This window comes from Hakea prostrata, chromosome 5 (genome assembly GCF_041222555.1).
Source record: "Hakea prostrata isolate BN-2017 chromosome 5, UWA_Hpros_2, whole genome shotgun sequence".
Taxonomy (NCBI): Eukaryota; Viridiplantae; Streptophyta; class Magnoliopsida; order Proteales; family Proteaceae; genus Hakea; species Hakea prostrata.
Window position 1 is genome coordinate 25,687,932 of NC_142604.1, and position 20,403 is coordinate 25,708,334.

General features: G+C 45.6%; 1 protein-coding gene across 1 annotated transcript; it reads right to left on the bottom strand.

The window, feature by feature from the left end:
* Positions 1–152: 152 nt before the first annotated feature.
* On the bottom strand, positions 153–19,834 carry LOC149015752 (uncharacterized). The gene is made up of 6 exons (XM_089156586.1): positions 17,407–19,834; positions 17,054–17,371; positions 15,974–15,998; positions 13,367–13,384; positions 2,870–3,297; positions 153–286 (listed from the first exon to the last, which is right to left on the bottom strand). Exons 1-6 carry the CDS (start codon positions 19,832–19,834, stop codon positions 153–155), a joined length of 3,351 nt encoding a protein of 1,116 aa, XP_089012712.1.
* Between the last annotated feature and the right edge of the window lie 569 nt (positions 19,835–20,403).

Sequence of the window (20,403 nt, forward strand, 5' to 3'; positions counted from 1 at the left end):
TAAATGGACTAGAGATAAATTAGTTCAAGTATTTAATAATCAATAATGAAAAGAAAATATTACAATATTCAAAACCCTTTCAAAACTAAACATCAGAGTTATACGAAAAGAAAGAAATATATAACGTTGCAGCGGAAATAATCAAAAGAATTCTAAGGAAAAGACTCTCCATAAGAGAAGTCTTGGCAGGAACAGGAAGCGTCATGTGCCTCCACTTCGTCTCCAATTTCACCGTTTGGATAACCACCTGATAAGGGATCCTCAACAAAAAAGGGGTCCTCATGACCTGTAGAACAATCTAAAGAAACAACAAAATAAATGAATGAGTTCATAGAACTCAGTGAGGTAACACAATCACATCATATCTTCATATAATTCCAATTTCAACATTCATAAGACAAACATGTATTTAATAATATAAATAAACAAATGCAAAGTGATGATATGAGATTCCTAATTCTATAATGTAGTCTCTAAAGTAGACACGCATTAAGTCATACACCGGTCTTCTTTGGGCAGTCTCATCACTCTTCCCTCACGGCACTTAAGCACGTCTGTTGGGTTCTCCGCGGCTGTTGGGTAAAGACTCATCGAGCAATGGTTGGGGATTAAGTCACCACTCTCTCACATCACCATTGGTATAAGATCTGGCGTGTCAGGGACAAACCTAAGCCCAGTGCAGGGTCATACAGTCTCGTACTACAATGGTCCGGATATCTCCCCTCACGCCTAGTGCTCTGTTGGTTCAATACCTTCCCACCTATGAATGTAATCCTCAACGGGAGGCATCTGTTGGATTACATCCCTTAACCCAGTGGTCATTTACATATAATAGACAGGATGATCTCCATGTCCTCTCACGGGTCGTTTCACCGGTCTTGAGTGCTCATGAGCCCTTATTTGTTATATGCAATCCTACCTCTCAATGATGATAGTGGGCCTGCTCGATACAGGACCCAGCCACTACCATCATGGGTTAACCGGCTTCAATACCCATGCCGGAAGAGTAGTAGTACTCAAGAGGTCACATAGCCAACACTTCTAGACATGCCCTAAATATGCCAATCAGTAGTTAGGGAAAACGCCAAGGGCACCATAGGAATGCGTCCCATACCGCTTCCTCTGGTATCCTATGGCAGAAATGCCAAAAAGGCATTCCCCATTCTCCAACCACAACTAAGCAATCACATAACTAGGGCGATGGGCGAACCCACAACCCAAGCAGATAATACAAGGTAGAAGAAATAATAATATTTCTCTTCTCCCTTCACATACATTCACATTCCATATCATAACAACATTAATATATTTCATAGCAAGGAGCAACATCATAAGTAATAATGATAAACATATATTATGGCAATTCATATTTATCAAAAGATATAAAATAACAACAATCAATTCAATATAATGGGTTGGTTATTCCTCACCTTTTACTTTGATACTTTCTCCACAGATCAATACTCTCTTCCCACAAGGAAATAACCTTTGGGTAATTTACCATAATCATGCAAAAGGATTAACAAAAATAAAAATAGGAGTTGATTTAGTAAAATATGTAAAAATATTCCCGTAACAACTCCAAATAGAACTCTAGGTTCTAACTCACCATTTTAACCTAAATCGGCTAAAAGTTATAATTTTGTCTTTAATTGAAGTTGAAATGAAATGAAATTGTGGGGAAAAATTAATTGGCAATAAAGAGATCACAAGGGTGTTCTCAATTTGATTTAATTTGACCTAAATCAAAGTGCCCCAAATTGGCTCTCATAAATCACCCGTGGGTAACCTAGAGAGTCAAAATGAATCACCCTTATCATGGGATTGCACCAATAACTCATATATTAGAAAGGGACATTAAAGTGAAAATTGAGAAATAAGCCATCAACCTAACATGCTTCCCTTTCAAGATTCCTCAAAAGGGAAGGAGAGAAAATACTCACAAAATTGTGAGTAAGAGAATGATTAAAGAAAACTAACATTTCTTGAAGTTTTCGTGAAGATTCGAATCACAGAATGCCTCCGGAAGAATGGGAATCGCCCCCTCTTTCGTTTCTCCTCTTCCCGCAGCCTCAAAGTCGTTCTTGTAAAATAAAATGCGGCTACGGATGAGTTAAAACATAAATAGGGTTTAAAAATCCGAAATTCCGTTTTTGCCCTTAAATAGAAAATAGGGTGGGGGGTTGGTTCACCCAACCGGTCCAACTTTCCGTCCATGGTTGGACCCCAAACGGACTCGGAATTCAGTGATTTTTAGCTCGTTAGAAAGGTCTTTCGACGATATTCGATTTGATACCTTATTTGTCTCAATTGGATTATCCATCGCCGATCTACAAACATGTGAAAACCGCCTTTTAACACCATCGTGATGAATCTTCTCTCTTCTTTTAAACTCCATGAGAGTTATCAAATCATCACTAGGTTCATCCATGATCATTTGGTCCTCCTCCGAACCTTCGGGCTTAACTCGAATGGTCCACAGTTGTTGCCGACTCGAGGCCCGGGTTCGCGGTCCTGAAACCATAGGTTAACGGGTTAGAAATCCGGGGGATTTCACATTCCTCCCCCCTTAAAAGAAATTTCGTCCCCAAAATTGAAGTACCTGAGGCACCAAAGAGGATAGGATACTTTGCCCGCATGTCATCTTTCTTTTCCCACGAAGCTTCTTCTACTGTATGATTCTTCCACCTAATATTCACCAAAGGAATGGTTCGATTCCGGAGTTGCTTGTCCATTCGGTCCAAAATCTCTGCAGCCTCTTCTTCATAAGACAAATCTGCACTCAATCCTTCAGGTTCTTGTGGTAATAGGTGTTCCGGGTTCTCTATGCATTGACGAGGCATAGAAACATGGAACACACTATGTACACCTGCCAAAGATGTCGGGAGTGCCAACTGATAAGCAACTTGTCCAACCTTCTCTAAAATCTCAAAACGACCAATATATCTTGGACTAAGCTTCCCCTTGATGTTGAACCTCATCACACCTCTCATTAGTGAGACCTTCAGAAAAGCCCTTTCGCCTACTTGAAATTCCAGATCTGTTCTCCTTTTATCTGCATAGGATTTCTGCCTAGATTGAGCTGCCTTGATTCTTTCTTTAATCAAGTCAACCATAGCTCCAGTGGCTTCTATCAACTCAGGACCCAAAACTCTTCGTTCTCCAACTTCATCCCAATAGAGGGGAGTTCTACATATCCGTCCATACAAAGCCTTGAACGGTGCCATGCCAATGGTAGACTGATAGCTGTTGTTGTAAGCAAACTCCACCAATGCTAAGTGTTCATCCCAACTTCCACTCATGTTTGCTACACAAGCACGAAGCATGTCCTCCAAGATATGAATGGTTCATTCACGTTTTGCCTCTCCTGTTCGGGCATCATCCCCCCTCCCCACTTTCCCTTCCTCCCCCCTCCCCTCCCACCTCTTTCCCCTACTCCTCCCCCCCCCCACCCCCCCCCCCCCCACCCCCCCCCCTGCCTTTTTGTGTGGTTCCTTCTTCCCCCCCCCCCCCCCCCCCCCCCCCCCCCCCCCCCCCGCCCGACCCGCCCCCCCCCCCCCCCCCCCCCCCCCCCCCCCCACGTCTCCCCCCGAAAAAAAATTTTTTTCCCCCCAACCGCGCCCTAATCTTACTTATGAATTAGGGTAATCACCACGATGACAACAGACTCAAACAGACGGCTGCGGATAATCATCATCAAAGGGATAACTATCGCATAACCTAACGGTTATCTCAGGAGTCCTCTACTAGCCCAAACTAGTAGAAGTCTATCGTTCAACGGATCTTACTAATGAGATCCAATGATACCCGAAGAAGGCTCGAGTGCATCCAACGAAGGAGATTCGAAGGTACACTCTATATAAACCTCACTACCATACAAGGTGGGGGACGGATCAATCGATCAAGGAGAATACTATACGAGACTCGGGTTCGGATACATGCGATAGACCTAAACTATCGGCGTCCTGCTATCTAGATCACCTTTCCCGTTTCTTCATTCATTAGCTCGTGCTTCTAGCGAGCCGTTTGTGATTAAGTTCATCAAGCGACTTAGCCTTCGGAGGTGGACTCCCGACCCCGGCGGTCGGGCCACATCTGACGCTTTTGTTTTGCGGGACATCACGTGGAGATCCAAGGGCTGAGCAGATTTTGGACGCATCATTTGGCGCCGTTTGTGGGAAAGACTTGAAAAAGCCATGGTGACTAGATCAGCAGCCGCTGCACTGCACAACGCAATTCCGGTGTTCGGATACCGGGTAAATAATCCAGATATTCCCCGGAAAGCCAAAATCCTATCGAGGTGGATAAAGGCCGGGGAGGACGTAATCTTCCTCTCGATACAATCCAAGATCAATTGGATCGGGTAAAGATTCAACTCTTGGAGGTGAGCCAAGCACTCCGCTTGCTCACCGGGCGAGTGGTTTTACCACAAGAACCGATCAACACGACTCGGGGAGCGTGCATTGCCACGTGACCAAAGAATGGCTGAAGACCGGAATGTCGATCGGAATTTCCGTGAAGGAGACCGAGGACTTCGGAGGATTGATGATCAACCAAGGCGAGGCGATCGGTTCGATAGACCGCAAGAGAGTACAACCGATTCAAATACAAGGTTGGAGTGCGGGGTAAGAACCCACTCACCCACCGTCGGAAGAACCGTTCGTGATGATCGAAGCGGTTCGTGATGAGAGAAACGTTCGTGAAGGACGGGCTGTTCGTGATGATCGACTAGCACGTGATGATCGTGTTAATCGAGGTCGTGATCGTATTCTTGAGGATCACCCGACCCAGTTGGTCAAGAATTGGCCAACATCAATGAGAAGTTAGGGCAATTGGCTAAGGGAAGAATAGCGAGGATATTTACTCAATCATTCGGAAGACTCCTTTTCTTGAGCCAATTGCGGGATATCGGTTTCCCCATAACTTTCGTTTGCCTACCTTCTCAACATTCGATGGCTCCGGAGATCCAACAGCTCACATTGGCTATTACCAACAGACCATGGCGGTTTCGAGTAATTGATGAAATTTTATGCGGGGTTTTCGGTTCATCTCTAACTGGAGCGGCACAAAAGTGGTTTTCTAACCTCCCCTCGGGAAGGATCGTAAACTTTGACGAATTGGCACGCCAATTCATAGGGCGATTCAGTGGGATACGTGTCAAGAAAACGGAAGAAACCTTGTTTCTTGTCAAACAAGGAAAGAACGAATCGATCGAGAGAGTTTACGAAAAGATTCAACAAAGTGACGATGGAGATAGAAAACTTGGATGAGCAGGTGGCAGAACCGCTCTATTCACAGGACTCACAAATCGGAAGCTCCTGGAGTTATTACTACGGGATATACCCACGACTTATCTGAGTTGGTACAGAGATGCCGAAGCAGGCTGAAGTCATGGAGATTCTAGATGCGCGCCAAGGAGATAATAAAGTCTCAATAAGGAACAAAAGGCTCTGACGACGAAAGCCAAAGAAGAATGTTCGTGATCGGGTTGGAAGATCCCAACCTTGGCGCCAAAGATCCCCGGCGAAGTGAGTACACTCCATTGAATGCTCCTCGGGCCGATATTTTGAATATCCTCAAAAGAAAAAATATTTTGAAGTGGCCGCCTAAAATTCTTTTGAAACCGGAGAGAGCGACGGGATCGGGAAAATATTGCCGATTCCACAAGGACTATGGTCATTACACTAATGGCGTCGTCATCGAGCGGATATTGAGGCGATATCTCGGGGACATCCGTCCGGTTTTATTAGCGGGAGAAGGGAGGAGCCACGCGGGCCACGTGCGGCTGCCCCTAAAAGGAATCGTTCGGTTAGTTCGGAACGATCAAGGGAGGCCCGAAGTCCAAAAAAGGCAAGGAGGTGATTGAAGCTGCTACTCGGTCACCGATCCTTACCATCTTCGGGGGTCCGAGCCCGAATCATTCCGGAGTTTAAAAACCAAATCCAAATTTGTTGGAGCCGGAGAGCGCGAGAAGCGGAAGAAGCTGAATGGTGAAGATTTTATCACCTTTAGCGAAGAAGACGAGAGAGATGTTTGTTTACCTCATGATGATGCTATAGTCATCAAGGTAGAGATTGCACGGCGGGAAGTGCATAGAGTATTGATTGATACGAGTCTGCTGGTGACCTAATTTCTTATGAAGTGTATCAAAAATTGAAGGTGGATCAAGATTTGATGAAACCTTCATCAACACACCTATATGGCTTTGCGGGGTCATCTGCGGTAGCGGAAGGATCGGTTCGATTGGATCTTTCCATTGGAAGTTTTCCCAAAGAAACAAGCTGTCCGAATCAATTTTCTGGTGGTTCGAGAACTACCAGCCTATAATATGATTCTTGGGCGACCATCTTTATCCAAAATAGGTGCTATTGTTTCGACAAAGCACACTGAAGATCAAATTCCCGGCTGATATGGGAATCGGTCAAGTCTCCTCGACCAAAAGATCTCTCGGCGGTGTTATGTTGCCTATTTAAAAGACAAGGAGGGTCCGAAGAAGGTTCTTGCCCTCCCCATAGAAGTTCGAGATGATCGGGAAGAAACGGAGATGCAAAGGCCCGAACCGGTGGAGAAGCTGGAGCAAATCCAGGTGTGTACCGAGGATGCGAAAAAGATTACTTATGTCGGCTCCGAGCAGTGGAGAGTTTAAAGATGAATTGAAGTTATTTCTTCAACGGAATAAAGATGTATTCGCATGGTCTGCTGAGGACATGCACGGATCGATCGGGCCATTGCGAGCACAAACTCTGGATAGACCCTAAGGCGAAACCGGTGATACGAAAAGAAGAAATTTCTCTATTGAAAAGTATGAAGCCGTTCGGAGCGAAGTTGAAAAACTTAAAAATTCTGGTTTCATAGAACCAATCGAGTGCCCAACTTGGTTGGCCACGTGGTGATGGTGAAAAAGGCGAATGGGAAGTGGAGGATGTGTCCGGACTACACGGATCTAAACAAAGCTTGCCCAAAAGATTGCTACCCGTTGCCTCGGATTGACCTCTTGATAGATGCTACTGCGGGATATGAAACTTTAAGTTTCATGGATGCCTACTCGAGGTATAATCAGATCCTTATGAATAAGGAAGATGAGAAGTATACGGCTTTTATGGCTGATCGTGAAAGCTATTATTACAAGGTCATGCCTTTTGGCCGAAGAATGCGGGAGCAACATATCGGAGGGCCGTCAACAAGATTTTCAAAGAGCTGATAGGAAAGAACGTTGAAGCATATGTTGACGACATCTTGGTGAAAAGCTTTACAAAAGCAAATCACATTGCAGATTTAGCGAGGTTTTCTCGATGCGAGGAAACATCAAATGAAGTTGAACCCCGAAAAATGTGCCTTTGGAGTCTCCTCGGGCAAATTCTTGGGTTTCATGGTATCACGAGAGGGGAATTGAGGCAAATCCCGCCAAAATACAAGCTCGCTTGATATGGAGGCTCCCAAAACCGTTCGGGATGTACAATGTTTGACGGGGAGAGTTGCTGCCTTAAATCGATTTATCTCCAAGTCGGAGAAAAATGTTTGCCTTTCTTCAAGGCACTTAAAGACCTGAAGGGCAGCAAGGAAGCAAAGTGGATGAAGAGTGCCGAGAAAGCTTTCGAGGAATTAAAAGAAGCACTTGGACAACCACCAATCCTGTCCGGACCGAGAAGGGGGAAATATTACAGCTATATCTAGCGACATCCCTTTCCGCGGTCGGTGCGGTGCTTGTTCGGGAGAAAGATAAGAAACGGTGGCCGATTTACTATGTAAGCCACGTGTTGCTTTGGATGCGGAGACGAGATATTCGCAGATTGAGAAGCGAGCTCGGCTCTCATGATGGCCGCCGGGAAGCTAAGGCCATATTTCCGAGGCTCATCCAATTGAGGTATTTACAACTTTTCCTCTTAGTAAAGTTCTTAACAAACCTGATTTGTGCGGAAGGATGGTATCCTGGTCGGTTGAGCTAAGTGAGTTCCAAGTGAGCTTTAAGCCCGGGACTGCAATCAAGGCTCGGGCATTAGCCGACTTTGTAGTAGAAACTACTTTGCACCAGTGGAACCCACCATTGAGGATCCTCTTATACCAACCGCTTGGGAGGTATATGTCGATGGTTCGAGTAATAAAGATGGAGCGGCGTTGGAATTCTATTAAAAAGTCCGGCGGGATTCATTATTCGATATGCTTTGAGATTCGCATTTGATGCAAGTAATAACGAAGCGGAATATGAGGCCACGATAGCGGGACTTCGGTTGTCAAAGGCATTAGCTATTGCAGATGTTACTATTTATAGTGACTCTCGGCTTATAATCAACCAAGTCCGGGGGAGTATGGCATTAAGGAACCACGCTTGCAAAAATATCGGGAGATAGTGCGGGCATTTGAGAACCAATTCCGGAATTTGAAGATATCTCGGATTTCGAGGAATGAAAATTCGGTGGCGAGATGAGCTATCCCGATTAGCCAATGCCAAGGAAAAGAATCTAGACCCTTCGGTCTACATTGAAGAGGTAACTTTTCCAAGTTATCATGAGAAAGAAATTTCTTATATTGAAGCGAACGTTCTTTGGATGGATCCAATAATTGAATATCTAAGAGATGACAAGTTACACGAGGATCCGGTAGAAGCAAGGTTGATCAAGATTCGATCAGCTAGATTTGTCATTCGGAATGGGAGACTATATAAAAGATCTTATGCTTGGACCCCTTATGAGATGTATAGGCCCCGAAGGAGCAAACTCGGCTTTGGTGAGGTTCATGAAGGAATTTGTGGCGCTCACATGGGTGGCGAGCCACAGCCCACAAAATTTTAAGGCTGGGGTTATATTGGCCTAAGATCCAAGAAGGCTGCTATGGACTACGTTCGTCGATGTAGTAGCTTGTCAAATTCATGCTACGGTGTCGAGGCGCCGGCGGAGACTATGACTTCAATTCTAAATCCCATTCCCTTTGCAATGTGGGGAATTGATATCATGGGCAAATTCACCAAGGCATCGGGCGGACGGGAATATCCGATAGTAGCAATTGATTACTTCACAAAATGGGTAGAAGCCGATTGCACTGGCGACAATTCTGAGAAAAAGTGGAGAAATTTGTGCTTGAATCAATCATATATCGCTTTGGGATTCCAAAGATAATTGTCATGACCATGGTACTCGGTTCGATTGTCCACAATTTGAGCAATTACGTGGAACATATATGATCGAGCATCGTATGTCCTCGGTGGCATACCCCCAAAGCAATGGCCGGGTAGAGGTTACTAACCGAACGCTCTTGGAAGGAATAAAGAGAAGACTCGAAGCTGACAAAGCTTCTTGGGTCGAAGAACTATATAATGTCTTGTGGGCTTATAGAACTACGGTTCGAACACCTACAGGAGAAACTCCATTCGGGTTGGCATATGGATCCGAAGCATTGGCACCGGTGGAGATAATGGCGGGGACGTTAAGGGATCGTGAGTTCGAGGAAAAAGCAAATGAACAAGGACTGCTTGATAGTCTTGATTTGTTGGATGAAGTTCGGGCAAAGGCAATAGCACGAACTCAACATTATCAAAGAAGGATAGCGTCTCATTATAATACTCGAGTGAAGAATCGTCGGTACTTAGCCGGAGATTTGGTGTTGAGAAACACCCTAGCTTCCGACCCGCGTCACCAAAGAAAGTTGGACCCTTCCGGGAAGGACCTTATATGGTTGTGAAACCGGTCGGTTCGGGAGCTTACAAGCTGAAGAGCATTGATTCCCGGGAAAGAATTGGATCGTTCGTGGAATGCTAGGCATCTCAAAAAGTTTTATCCTTGAAGACGATTTCAATTTTGTTCGTGATGTAATCATTTTCAACTCAATCAATGCAATTTTTGGTTTTCAACAAACTATCTTTTGATTGGGGGGCATCATACACCACATTCAAGAACACATTCAAGAACAAGATCCAACTATAAGGCATCGGATGAAAATTCGTGTGGGTCCTTCAACACTTCAACACTTATGGAAAATCTTTCGAACTTTCTTAAGTCGGGGCATCGGATGAAAATCCGAGTGAGTTCCTTTTGCAAGGTCGGTTCGGTTTAATACCCAGTGAGTTCCTTCCGGACTTATTGTATTTCTCGAAATCCTTAAGTATAAGGCATCGGTTTAAAACCGAGTGAGTTCCTTCTCGGACTTATTGTATTTCTCCGGAAATCCTTAAGTATAAGGCATCGGTTTAAAACCCAGTGAGTTCCTTCTCGGACTTATTGTATTTCTCCGGAAATCCTTAAGTGTAGGCATTGTTTCAGACAACTAAGACCTAATGCAACGACGATTCAAGTGGCTAGCAAAGTTCAAGATAAAGTAATTTCTTATTTCTTCAGAAGATCCAAAGAGGCCAGTATCAAAACAATTACAAGAGTTGGATACAATCTCTGATCAAAGAAGAAAGTCATTACAGGTGTCTGTTAACAAGTTATACAAGATCGACGAGACTTTGCTAGAACAAACATATGAGTCAACCATTGGTGAGGAAAAGAAGAAATGAGGATTACAAAAATATTTCGATATTCAGAAAATCCTCCGCAATTTCATACTCTTTGCCCACTTGTCCGGGAGAAGAATGGTCCTCGACCAAACTCGCATTCGGCACAAGCTCGTCATAATTGACTTCTTCCAGCGGAGAATAAACGGGAGAATCTTCCGATATTGCATAATATCTGGATCGGAAGGTGGAGGATCAATCTTATCCTTGGTCCGATCGGGAGGAGGAACACCCGGGTTGGTAAATACTTCGGGATGGCAAACAGACTTGTAGGGAGTCGTATCAAAATGAGGATCTTTCCTTAATATTGATTCCCATGCTTCGTTCTCACCATCCCGATGCGCCTGCAAGTTATAAGCATTCAGCATATCAACAAAAGGCTTCTTGTGTAAATACTTGAAGACGCGAGCTCTGCGAACATCGGTTGGAAGGGATTCGGGCAAAGGAACGACAGCTTGCCTTTTGGGTAATGTTTCAGATCCTTTAGCTCCCGACTTTCCAACTGTCCGTTCCGATCGCCGGATCTTCTCCACGGCATCATCCAAATCGACCGAAGACGACCAATCATCGAATTCTTTTCTCCTGCCACCTCCCAAGCTAGATTCCGAAGGCGAGCAATCTCAACATCTTTAGCTTCGGAGATTCCCGAAGCCTAGAAACTCATTGCTCAACCTCTTGAGTCTAGTGACTTGCTTCCACTTGGTTGTGGAAGTTACCGACAAGACTCCTGCAAACAACTTTCGAGTTAGCGAGGAGCGAGAAAAGTAATTTTTCAAAATCGGGAGGAAAATGAAGAAAGACTTACATCACCGGTGACTTCGTAAAGACTTCATCTGGAAGTTTGGAAAGAAGCTGCGCTCTCGAAGTCATTCGAGCAGCGGTACACCATTCCAACGCTTTGTCAAACTCGTTTGACACTAATTCAGGCGAAGGATGAGAAGGATGAGCTACATCAAGAGAAGGACGAACTACACCAAGAGAAGGATGAGCTTCATCACTTGTCATCCGACGGCGCTTCCTGATAGCAAAATCCTCCAACTCAGAAGGAAGGGAGGAGGATGCCAAACAAGCGCTAGAGTTAGAAATAGGAGCAGCACCTGCTGGGGCCACACCTTCATCAGACGCCAACATAGTTGCCTCGGATGCCCGAAGAGTCTCCTTCGGGGGTGCACCGACAGGCTCACCAGCAGGATTGCCGCCATCACCATCGGCAACGGAGTGATCAAGATCTTCTTGGGAAAGACGAGCGGTCACTTCGGGCAAAGGAGGCGCGGGACGGCATCAACGAAGCTGCGGGAATCGACTTGAAGATTCACCGCCGGCGATCGCCTTACGCTTGGAGGATTCACTAGCTGAAACCACCGCACCGGCCCCAATCACCACCGACGGAACGCTATTCTTGCGAGATTTTGCTACGATAAAGTCTGGGTTGATCTTGGGAGCCACTATACAAAAAAAAAAAAAAAAAAAAATGAGCAGCCGTATCAGTACAGAAATAAACGACAGCAACAAAGGGGAAACCCTAGTTTTCTAAAGCATCTGACAGACCAACAAACTAAACCCCAAGTATAACTACTGTGCAGTTTACTTTGGGGGAAAAGGGGAAGGAGATGAGAAATCTAAAACTCACTTGTTCAGAAATGGATAGAGCTGTCGTCGAAGTACGAGGAATACGGAGGCGGGCCGAAGGACGAAAGGTTGCTTTGGCACTTTAGCAAATCTATCTTGCGAAAGTCGGGTTAGATGGAGAGTACCCACGAAGGCTTTAAATAGCCTCGGGTATAAGGCGACGGTTGAAGGCTAAGGACAACCGACGACCCGGATCGAAGCGACGCTTCGAAATCCGCAAAAAGCAAGATCAACGGTCGAAGGAATGCCACATGGAAACATGTGGAAGCGAGCACCGATGCGAAGAAAACCTCCAATCGTCGCACCGCCATTAAAATAATGGAGGTATTTCCGATTCATTGGAAACGAGTGAATGGTACACAAAAAGCGGAAAACGTTTGAACTTCGCGGAAGGGAAACGTGCGGACTTTGCAATAAATGAAGTGGTGGGGAAGATTAACGCATCTTCCCGAAACGCATCTTCACAATATTTCTACAAGATCATTATTCGGCGAGGAATGAAGAGTTAAGTGATAAGTTTTATCATTAATACTTTGATATTCAAGGCAATACTTGACAAGAGATGGGAAAATTTTGAGGCCAACATGAATATAGAAATGTCTATTCATTAAAATGAGGGTACATCTTTACAAAGGAACAACACCCTAAGCCTTTTCTTCATTGTTGCCCGAGGGACCACGGTCGGGATGACTTTTCTCGGGATCTGAGAAGAGCCTTCCTCAAGAATGTCATCGGCTGAATCCTCTACAACAACAACTTGAGACTCGGCTTGTGATTTCTCCTCTGGAAGTGCCGGCTCGTCATCTAGATATGCCTCATATTGAGGGTCAGCTGGAAAAGGATCATCTACTCCCTGGGCCCAGTCTGGGAGATCCATACCAACTTTCCCGAAGACCTCCGGGTGGCATACCTCACGAAAAGGAGCAGTGTCGAAGTCAGGGATCGTTCCAAGGATCTGCTCCCAAACGTCGTTCCGCCCCATGCGGTAGCTTGAATGTTGTAGAAACCTAGCAATTCGGAGAAAGGTACGCTGTTCAGGTATTTCCGAATGCACTCCTTCCGAAGGTTTGGCTTTATATGCTCAGGCTTGCTAGGGATTGCCAACTTCAGATGTTCTTCGAGATCCCTACTCTTAATTTCAAGGCTGTCACCAAACAACGTGGCAGCTGCCTTTTGCTTCTGGCCTCGCGCTCGGCGGCGAGAGACACGAATTCTTGAAGCTTCAAGGGCTTCCTTGAGGGAGGTCACTTCTTCCTCATGCTTTTTCTGCAGCTCCACGGTGGCTGCGGTCAGCTGATCTATTTCGGAATTGGCCTTGGCCAATTTTTCTTCACAAGTTTGCGGCAAGGAGCTGGTGCGACCAACATGGCTCAATGCTTCCATGTGTTGATAAAAGCTCAACACGGCATTCTGGGAAGATGGAAGACATCGAAGAAGTCATAAGAAATTATGAAAACATAAATAAGCAAGAAGACCGTTACCTTGTAGATTGACTCACAAGGGAGGTGTCATCCGGGGCTTCAAACTCTGGCGATCGAAGGAGCAAGGCGAGAGAGCTCCACTCTGCGGCTTTCTCGGGATCTCGAGTGACCACTGTCGGTCATCTTCGGGGTCCACTGGGGAGGAAGACTTCCTCACCATCCGTCGAAGCTTTGGATTTTTTGTTGGAGGGAGCATCCATTGTGTCATGCCTCCTCTTGGTTCGGACGGAGGAGGAGACGGTGGCCCTCTCCACCATTGGTTTCTTCCCTTTACCCGAAGCATCGGCTGCGGGCCTGATATTCCCGATACCCCCTGTAAGAGGGGTCGGGAGAGGGAAGAGAAGCCTCTTGATCTACGATCAAGACCACAGGCGATCGTTGCTCGGCTGTCACAACGGCTTTAGCGGCCTTTACCCGCAGGGCTTTCGGGGTTCGTTACGGGAGGCACTTGCAAAGAAGAAGGACAAGAATCGAGAATTCAAGACATATCACTTGGGTCAAATCAAAGGATGATGGTTAGAAGCTCACAATGAGCCAAGCCCCAGTACTGAAGGATGGAGTTATACTCCATTTCATATCCATGTATCTCTTGATACCACGGAATGGATTTGATCTTCCTGATGGCCGCCTCGTCTTCTTTGGATAAGGGAAGGCCCCGGTTACTTTCGGACGAAGAAGTAAACCTCCTCCAGGTGGTCGGGAAGTTAAGATCCGATGGAGGCGCTCGACGGAAAAAATATCGTTTGCGCCATCTTTTGTGGTTAGAAGGGCAAGTTCCTTTGGCAAGGATGCTGCCCCTCCAATCAAGTTCAGCCCTATTGCGCTTGGAAAGAAAAACCCATCCGGGAGGATGGGAGATAGAAAGAACATGAAAATGTACAAAAAGAGAAAGAGATGGCGTGATGCCAAGCTCAAAACACAAACCCAAGAAGCCGACGATGAGACGCCAGCTATTGGGGAGGAGCATTCCGGGACAAATGTTCCAGTGATTCAAAACGGCGGAAAATAAAGGATTAAAAAAGGGAAAGCGAACCCCGCTTTCCAGTGTATCTATGTACAGAGAAAATTCACCCGGAAGGGATGAATCAACCCTCTCATCAGGGTGGGGAGCCCTAACCTGATATGAGGAAGGAAGGTCAAAATCTTGGACAGCGGAAAGAAGAGTTTCTCCATTATAAATGGAGGGAATAGAGCCAGGCCCACTATTGGACCCGGAGGTTTGAGGTTGCCTAGAGGAATCAACGATCTTGGAAGATCCGGACTCGACAAGGACGGGAGAAGTTTCGGTTTTTCTTTCAAAACCTTTTTGAGAAACTTCAGCGAACTCCTGCCAGAGGACGGTTAGGGTTTTGTTATCACTATCCGACTGTTCGGGGGCAAGAGAAGCAAAAGCATCACTACTATCACCAACATGGGGTACTAAAGAAGCCCTATCGTCCGCCATTACTTGTTTCAGTAAACTACAAAAAGAAAAGACCAGTAAACTTACTGATTCAGTGAGACGGAAGCTTGAGAGCGGGGAAGGCGCGAAGCGGACGACACAAAGGTTCAAATTCCGGGCAGGGAAGAATGAAACCTACGAAGACAACGAACCGCTTTTAAAACTCCCGCACGAGTGTTTGGGAATCTAAACGATCGAGATTGATGCAAAATTGACGATCAAGATTCAAAGACGTTTTGAAAGTTTGAACTCGTGAATCCGAAATAGGCGTTCGGAAACCGTCGCTTGGATGACGTGAGCCACGACAGATCAACTGCAACAAAGACATGTGGCCTTACACTCACAACGCTCGAGGAAAAGTGACCACCGCATTAAATGTGATATGACATTTAATGAAGCACGCAGAGATCATCACCTGACGACGAACCCATTTAAAAAAAAGCCCTCGGGATCGACCGAACGCTTGGTCTGGGGGGCTCGTGATATGGAGAGTTTATGATCAAACTGGGTTCATACCTGGTCCGACCCTCGACCCCAGTCGAGACGGAGAAAACCGGATCGCTCCCGAGCGAACCGGATCCGAAGATGGCTTGCCGAAGAAGAAAGATTATTCTGCTGCAAGCGCGTCCCTAATCTTACTTATGAATTAGGGTAATCACCACGATGACAACGAGACTCAAGCAGACGGCTGCGGATAATCATCATCTAAGGGATAACTATCGCATAACCTAACGGTTATCTCGGGAGTCCTCTACTAGCCCAAACTAGTAGAAGTCTATCGTTCAACGAATCTTACTAATGAGATCCAACGACTACCCGAAGAAGGCTCGAGTGCATCCAACGAAGGAGATTCGAAGGTACACTCTATATAAACCTCACTACCATACAAGGTGGGGGACGGATCAATCGATCAAGGAGAATTCTATCCGAGACTCGGGTTCGGATACATGCGATAGACCTAAACTATCGGCGTCTGCTATCTAGATCACCTTTCCCGTTTCTTCATTCATTAGCTCTGTGCTTCTAGCCCCCCCTTTTTGGGGGGGGGGGGCGGGGGGGGGGGGGCCCCCCCCCCCCCCCGCCCAGGGGATTATGAAAAAAGAGTGGGTTTTTTCCCCCCCCCCCCCCCCCCCCCCCCCCCTCTTTCTTTTCTTTGGCCGGCGCCGCCCCCGCCCCGCGGCCCCCCTCGTGCCCCCCCCCTTCCAACTTGGCCATAAATGGTTGTAAAAGACCCTGCAGATGGTTGTCGAACAGCTTTTACCCTTTGGCAAGTTCCACACTTGGCCACAAAGTCTTCGACATCACTTTTCAGACCAACCCACCAATGGTGCTCTTTCAAGTCTCTGTACATCTTGGTGCTACCGGGATGTACAGTGAATACAGAGTAATGTGCTTCACCCAAAATCTCTTTCCTAAGATCTTCATTCGCTGGTACACATATTCTTCCCTTGTACACTAAAGCATTATCGGAGGATAAAGAAAAGTCAATCACCTCTTGAGGGTCTGAAGAAATCTTCTCTAACTTCTCTTACAACAAAGGATCTGAAGACTGCAAGGTAATGATCCTATCTCTTAGGGTAGGCCTTGCTGTCAATGCGGCAAGGATTACCTCAGAACCTTCCGGTACAATCTCCAACTCAAACCTCACAATAGAGTTCAACAACGTCTTACTAAGAATGTTAAGATCAGTCACTCCCCGAGTGCTCTTCCTTCTCAAGGCATCGGCCACTACATTTGCTTTACCTGGATGGTACTGGGTATCGCAATCATAGTCCGTTACCAGCTCCAACCACCGACGTTGTCTCATATTCAACTCCTTCTAGGTGAAAAAGTATTTCAAGCTCTTATGGTCGGTGAAGATGGCTATCTTCTCTCCATAAAGGTAGTGGCGCCATATCTTCAAAGCAAAAACCACCGCAGCCAACTCAAGATCATGGGTGGGATAGTTGTGTTCATAATCCTTGAGTTGCTGTGATGCATAGGCTACCACTTTTCCATGTTGCATTAACACACAACCAAGACCGATCTTTGATGCATCCGTGTAGACTGTCAATCCTCCAGAGTTATCAGGTATAGTCAAAACCGGTGCATTAGTCAATCTCTTCTTCAACTCTTGGAAGTTCTTTTCGCATGATTCACTCCACATGAATTTCACGCCTTTCTTTGTCAATCTTGTCATTGGGGCGGATAACCTAGAGAAATTTTCAATGAATCTCCTATAGTATCCAGCAAGTCCCAAGAAACTTCTGATTTCGGTGACCGATTTGGGTTGGTCCCAATCTGCCACTGCCTTGACCTTATCTGGATCCACTTTGATTCCGTCCGCAGATACAACATGTCACAAAAACACTACCTGTGAAACTCACACTTGGAAAACTTCGCATACAACTTCTTTTCTCTTAACCTCTGCAAAGCAAATCTTAAGTGTTCGACATGCTCTTTCTCATCCTTAGAATAAATTAAGATGTCATCAATAAAAACTATGATAAATTTATCTAAGACATCATGAAATATCCTATTCATCAGATCCATGAAAGCGGCTAGTGCATTAGTCAAACCGAACGGCATCACTTTGAATTCGTAATGACCATATCGAGTCCTAAAAGCCGTTTTACATATGTCATTGGCTTTCACTCTCAGTTGATGATATCCTGACCGCAAATCAATTTTAGAGAAAATTGAGGCTCCCTTCAATTGATCAAACAAATCATCAATTCTCGGTAAGGGATATCTATTCTTGATAGTAAGTTTGTTCAACTCTCTATAGTCGATACACATCCTCATACTTCCATCCTTCTTCTTCACAAACAACACCGGAGCTCCCCAAGGAGATACACTAGGTTGAATGAAACCTCTCCCTAGTAGCTCATTTAGCTGGTCTTGAAGTTCTTTTAACTCCATGGGTGCCATTCTATAAGGAGCTTTGGACACAGGTGCAGCTCCAGGTACCAATTCAATGGCAAATTCCAACTCTCTTTCTGGGGGTATCCCGGGTAATTCATCAGGAAAGACATCCCTGAAATTCTTCACTACTTCAAGGTCTTCAATGGACTTCACTTCCTTCTTTTCTTCGATAAAAGCACAAAGTTTAGTACCTCCAACTAGTTCTTTGACTTGAAGTGCTGCCACTAAAGTCTTCTCACATTGTTTTCCCAAATCACCTTGGAACTCAAAAGCAGGGCTATCAATGGGATGAAATTGAACCTTCTTCTCAGAACATGAGATGACTGCCTTGTGAGCTGTCAGCCAATCCATGCCTAAGATAGCATCAAAGTCCTTCATATCCAATTTCACAAGTTGAGCCTCTAAGTCTTTTCCTTCAACAGTTATAGGACAAGGTCCAACTACTTCATTAAGTTTTACTAGAGATTGAGTAGGTGTACTAACCACTAGTTCATGACACAATTTACTAGATGGTAAAGAAGTACGCCTCACAAATGATGATGCAATAAATGAGTGTGAGGCTTCAGTGTCAAACAATATAAACGCAGGAACTGAAGCAATAAGAAGAGTACCTGTCACCACATCATGACTCTGGTCTATCTCAGTTCCAGTCACACTATACATCTTTCCCGCCTGAGGTTGTTGAGCTGGCCTGAAAGAAGTATTAGGCTGGCTTCCTTTCTGTGGGCAGAAACGAGCAGGATGTCCAGGTTTCTTGCAATAGAAGCATAAAATCTCTCCTGAACCTCGAACTGCAGCTGGCTGAACTGCTGGTTTAGGGCCATTCATAGGACGCGGATTCGCATAGATAGGTCCTGATGGTGGAGTAGTACCAGCTGGCCGCATAGGTGCACTACTATTCCCATAACCAAACCCTGATCCTCTTGGTTGAAAATGATTGCTGGGGTAAGGTGAAGGCCTATTGAACCTTCCTTGATTTCTACTGACATAAGGACTGGGACCCTTATTAGCTAGACTTCTCTGCAGTTGGTAGGTCTCTCTTTCACCTTCCTCAATCTTTTTCGCCGCTTGCACCACTTGAGCATAACTCGTGATAGGTTGTATGGCCATATAAGTTCTGATGGTTGGCCTCAAACCTTTTGCAAATTTCTTGGCTTTCTCCAAGTCAGCCCTCATAAATACTGGAGCAAAGAAGAAGAGCTCCTCGAATTTCTGTTGATAATCAAGAACAGAGAGAGGTCCCTGTTGAAACGCCATGAATTCAGCTTCTTTGGAGTCTCTTACCGACACTGGGAAGTAGTTTTCGCAGAATGCTTCCTTGAAAATCACCCACGTGATCACTGGATGCTTTGCCGCCAAGACAGGTTGGGTGGCATTCCACCAAGCATCCGCCTCATGTTGAAGCTTTTGTTCAGCACACACTATCTTCTGTTCCTCATCACACCTTAAGTGACGGAAAGCTTTCTCCATTTCTCTTAACCACTTATTCCGGAACAAGACGTCCTTCGTGATTCCTGTGAATGCTGGGACACGAAGCTTGAGGAATTGCTCCATCAGTCTACTGTGAGATACCACACCGGTAGTCCCATCATTCCCTCCTTGAGCGGAGGTTCCAGCGCCAGGGGCTTGAGGTGCAAGCCTGTTCCCTATAGCCACCACTCCTTGCATGAGAGCATTGATCTGAGTCTGTTGCTGCTGCATCATGTTTGTTATAATGTTGAACACATCTTGAGTTGTGGCCAACGGTGGTGCTTCGGGTATGATACCTTCTTGAGTAAGGGGTGTTCCTGTATTAGGTAGACGAACACCATCTACTCCTACTTGACTAGAATCATTAGGAAAGCCCTCGGTACTTCCGTTTCCGACCGATCGATTCCTCAAATTAACCATCCTGATAACACCATAAACTCATTAATTCCAAAATCACGACATAAAACATCAAATCTTTATATCCAACTCCAGCAATAGATGAGTTAAAAGCAAACATGAAAAACCAGTTGAAGCGCATGAAAGGATTCCAGAATTTTTTTTCCTTCAGGGGACCCACGGTCTTTAGTATATGGAGGCCCCAATTTTTTTTTTTTGTGACAAGGGGGGGTTGGCCCGGGCGCTTCATGCCACCGGCCACACGCCCGGCAGCTCTCTGGAAATTAGAGATTTGTCAAACAGAAACTTCTTCTTTTTTTTTTCCGGAATCCACTCTGCGTGTGGCGCTTGCGCTGGCGCTGCACGCGTAGACGACTACGCAGCCGTCTGCGCTGCTAGCGTGGCCGTTTGCGCAGTCCTGTGCTGCGCATGCTGGCGCGCCAAACCGCCTTTGGGGGGTCGTTTTATACGATCTCCCACTGTAAAAACGTGATTTTTCACACTTTTCTCACTTCTTTTCACTTTTTCACTCTCCTCTCTTACTTGGGGTTAGGTCTTCCATACTTCTAGCTTCGACCTAGCCACGTACAATG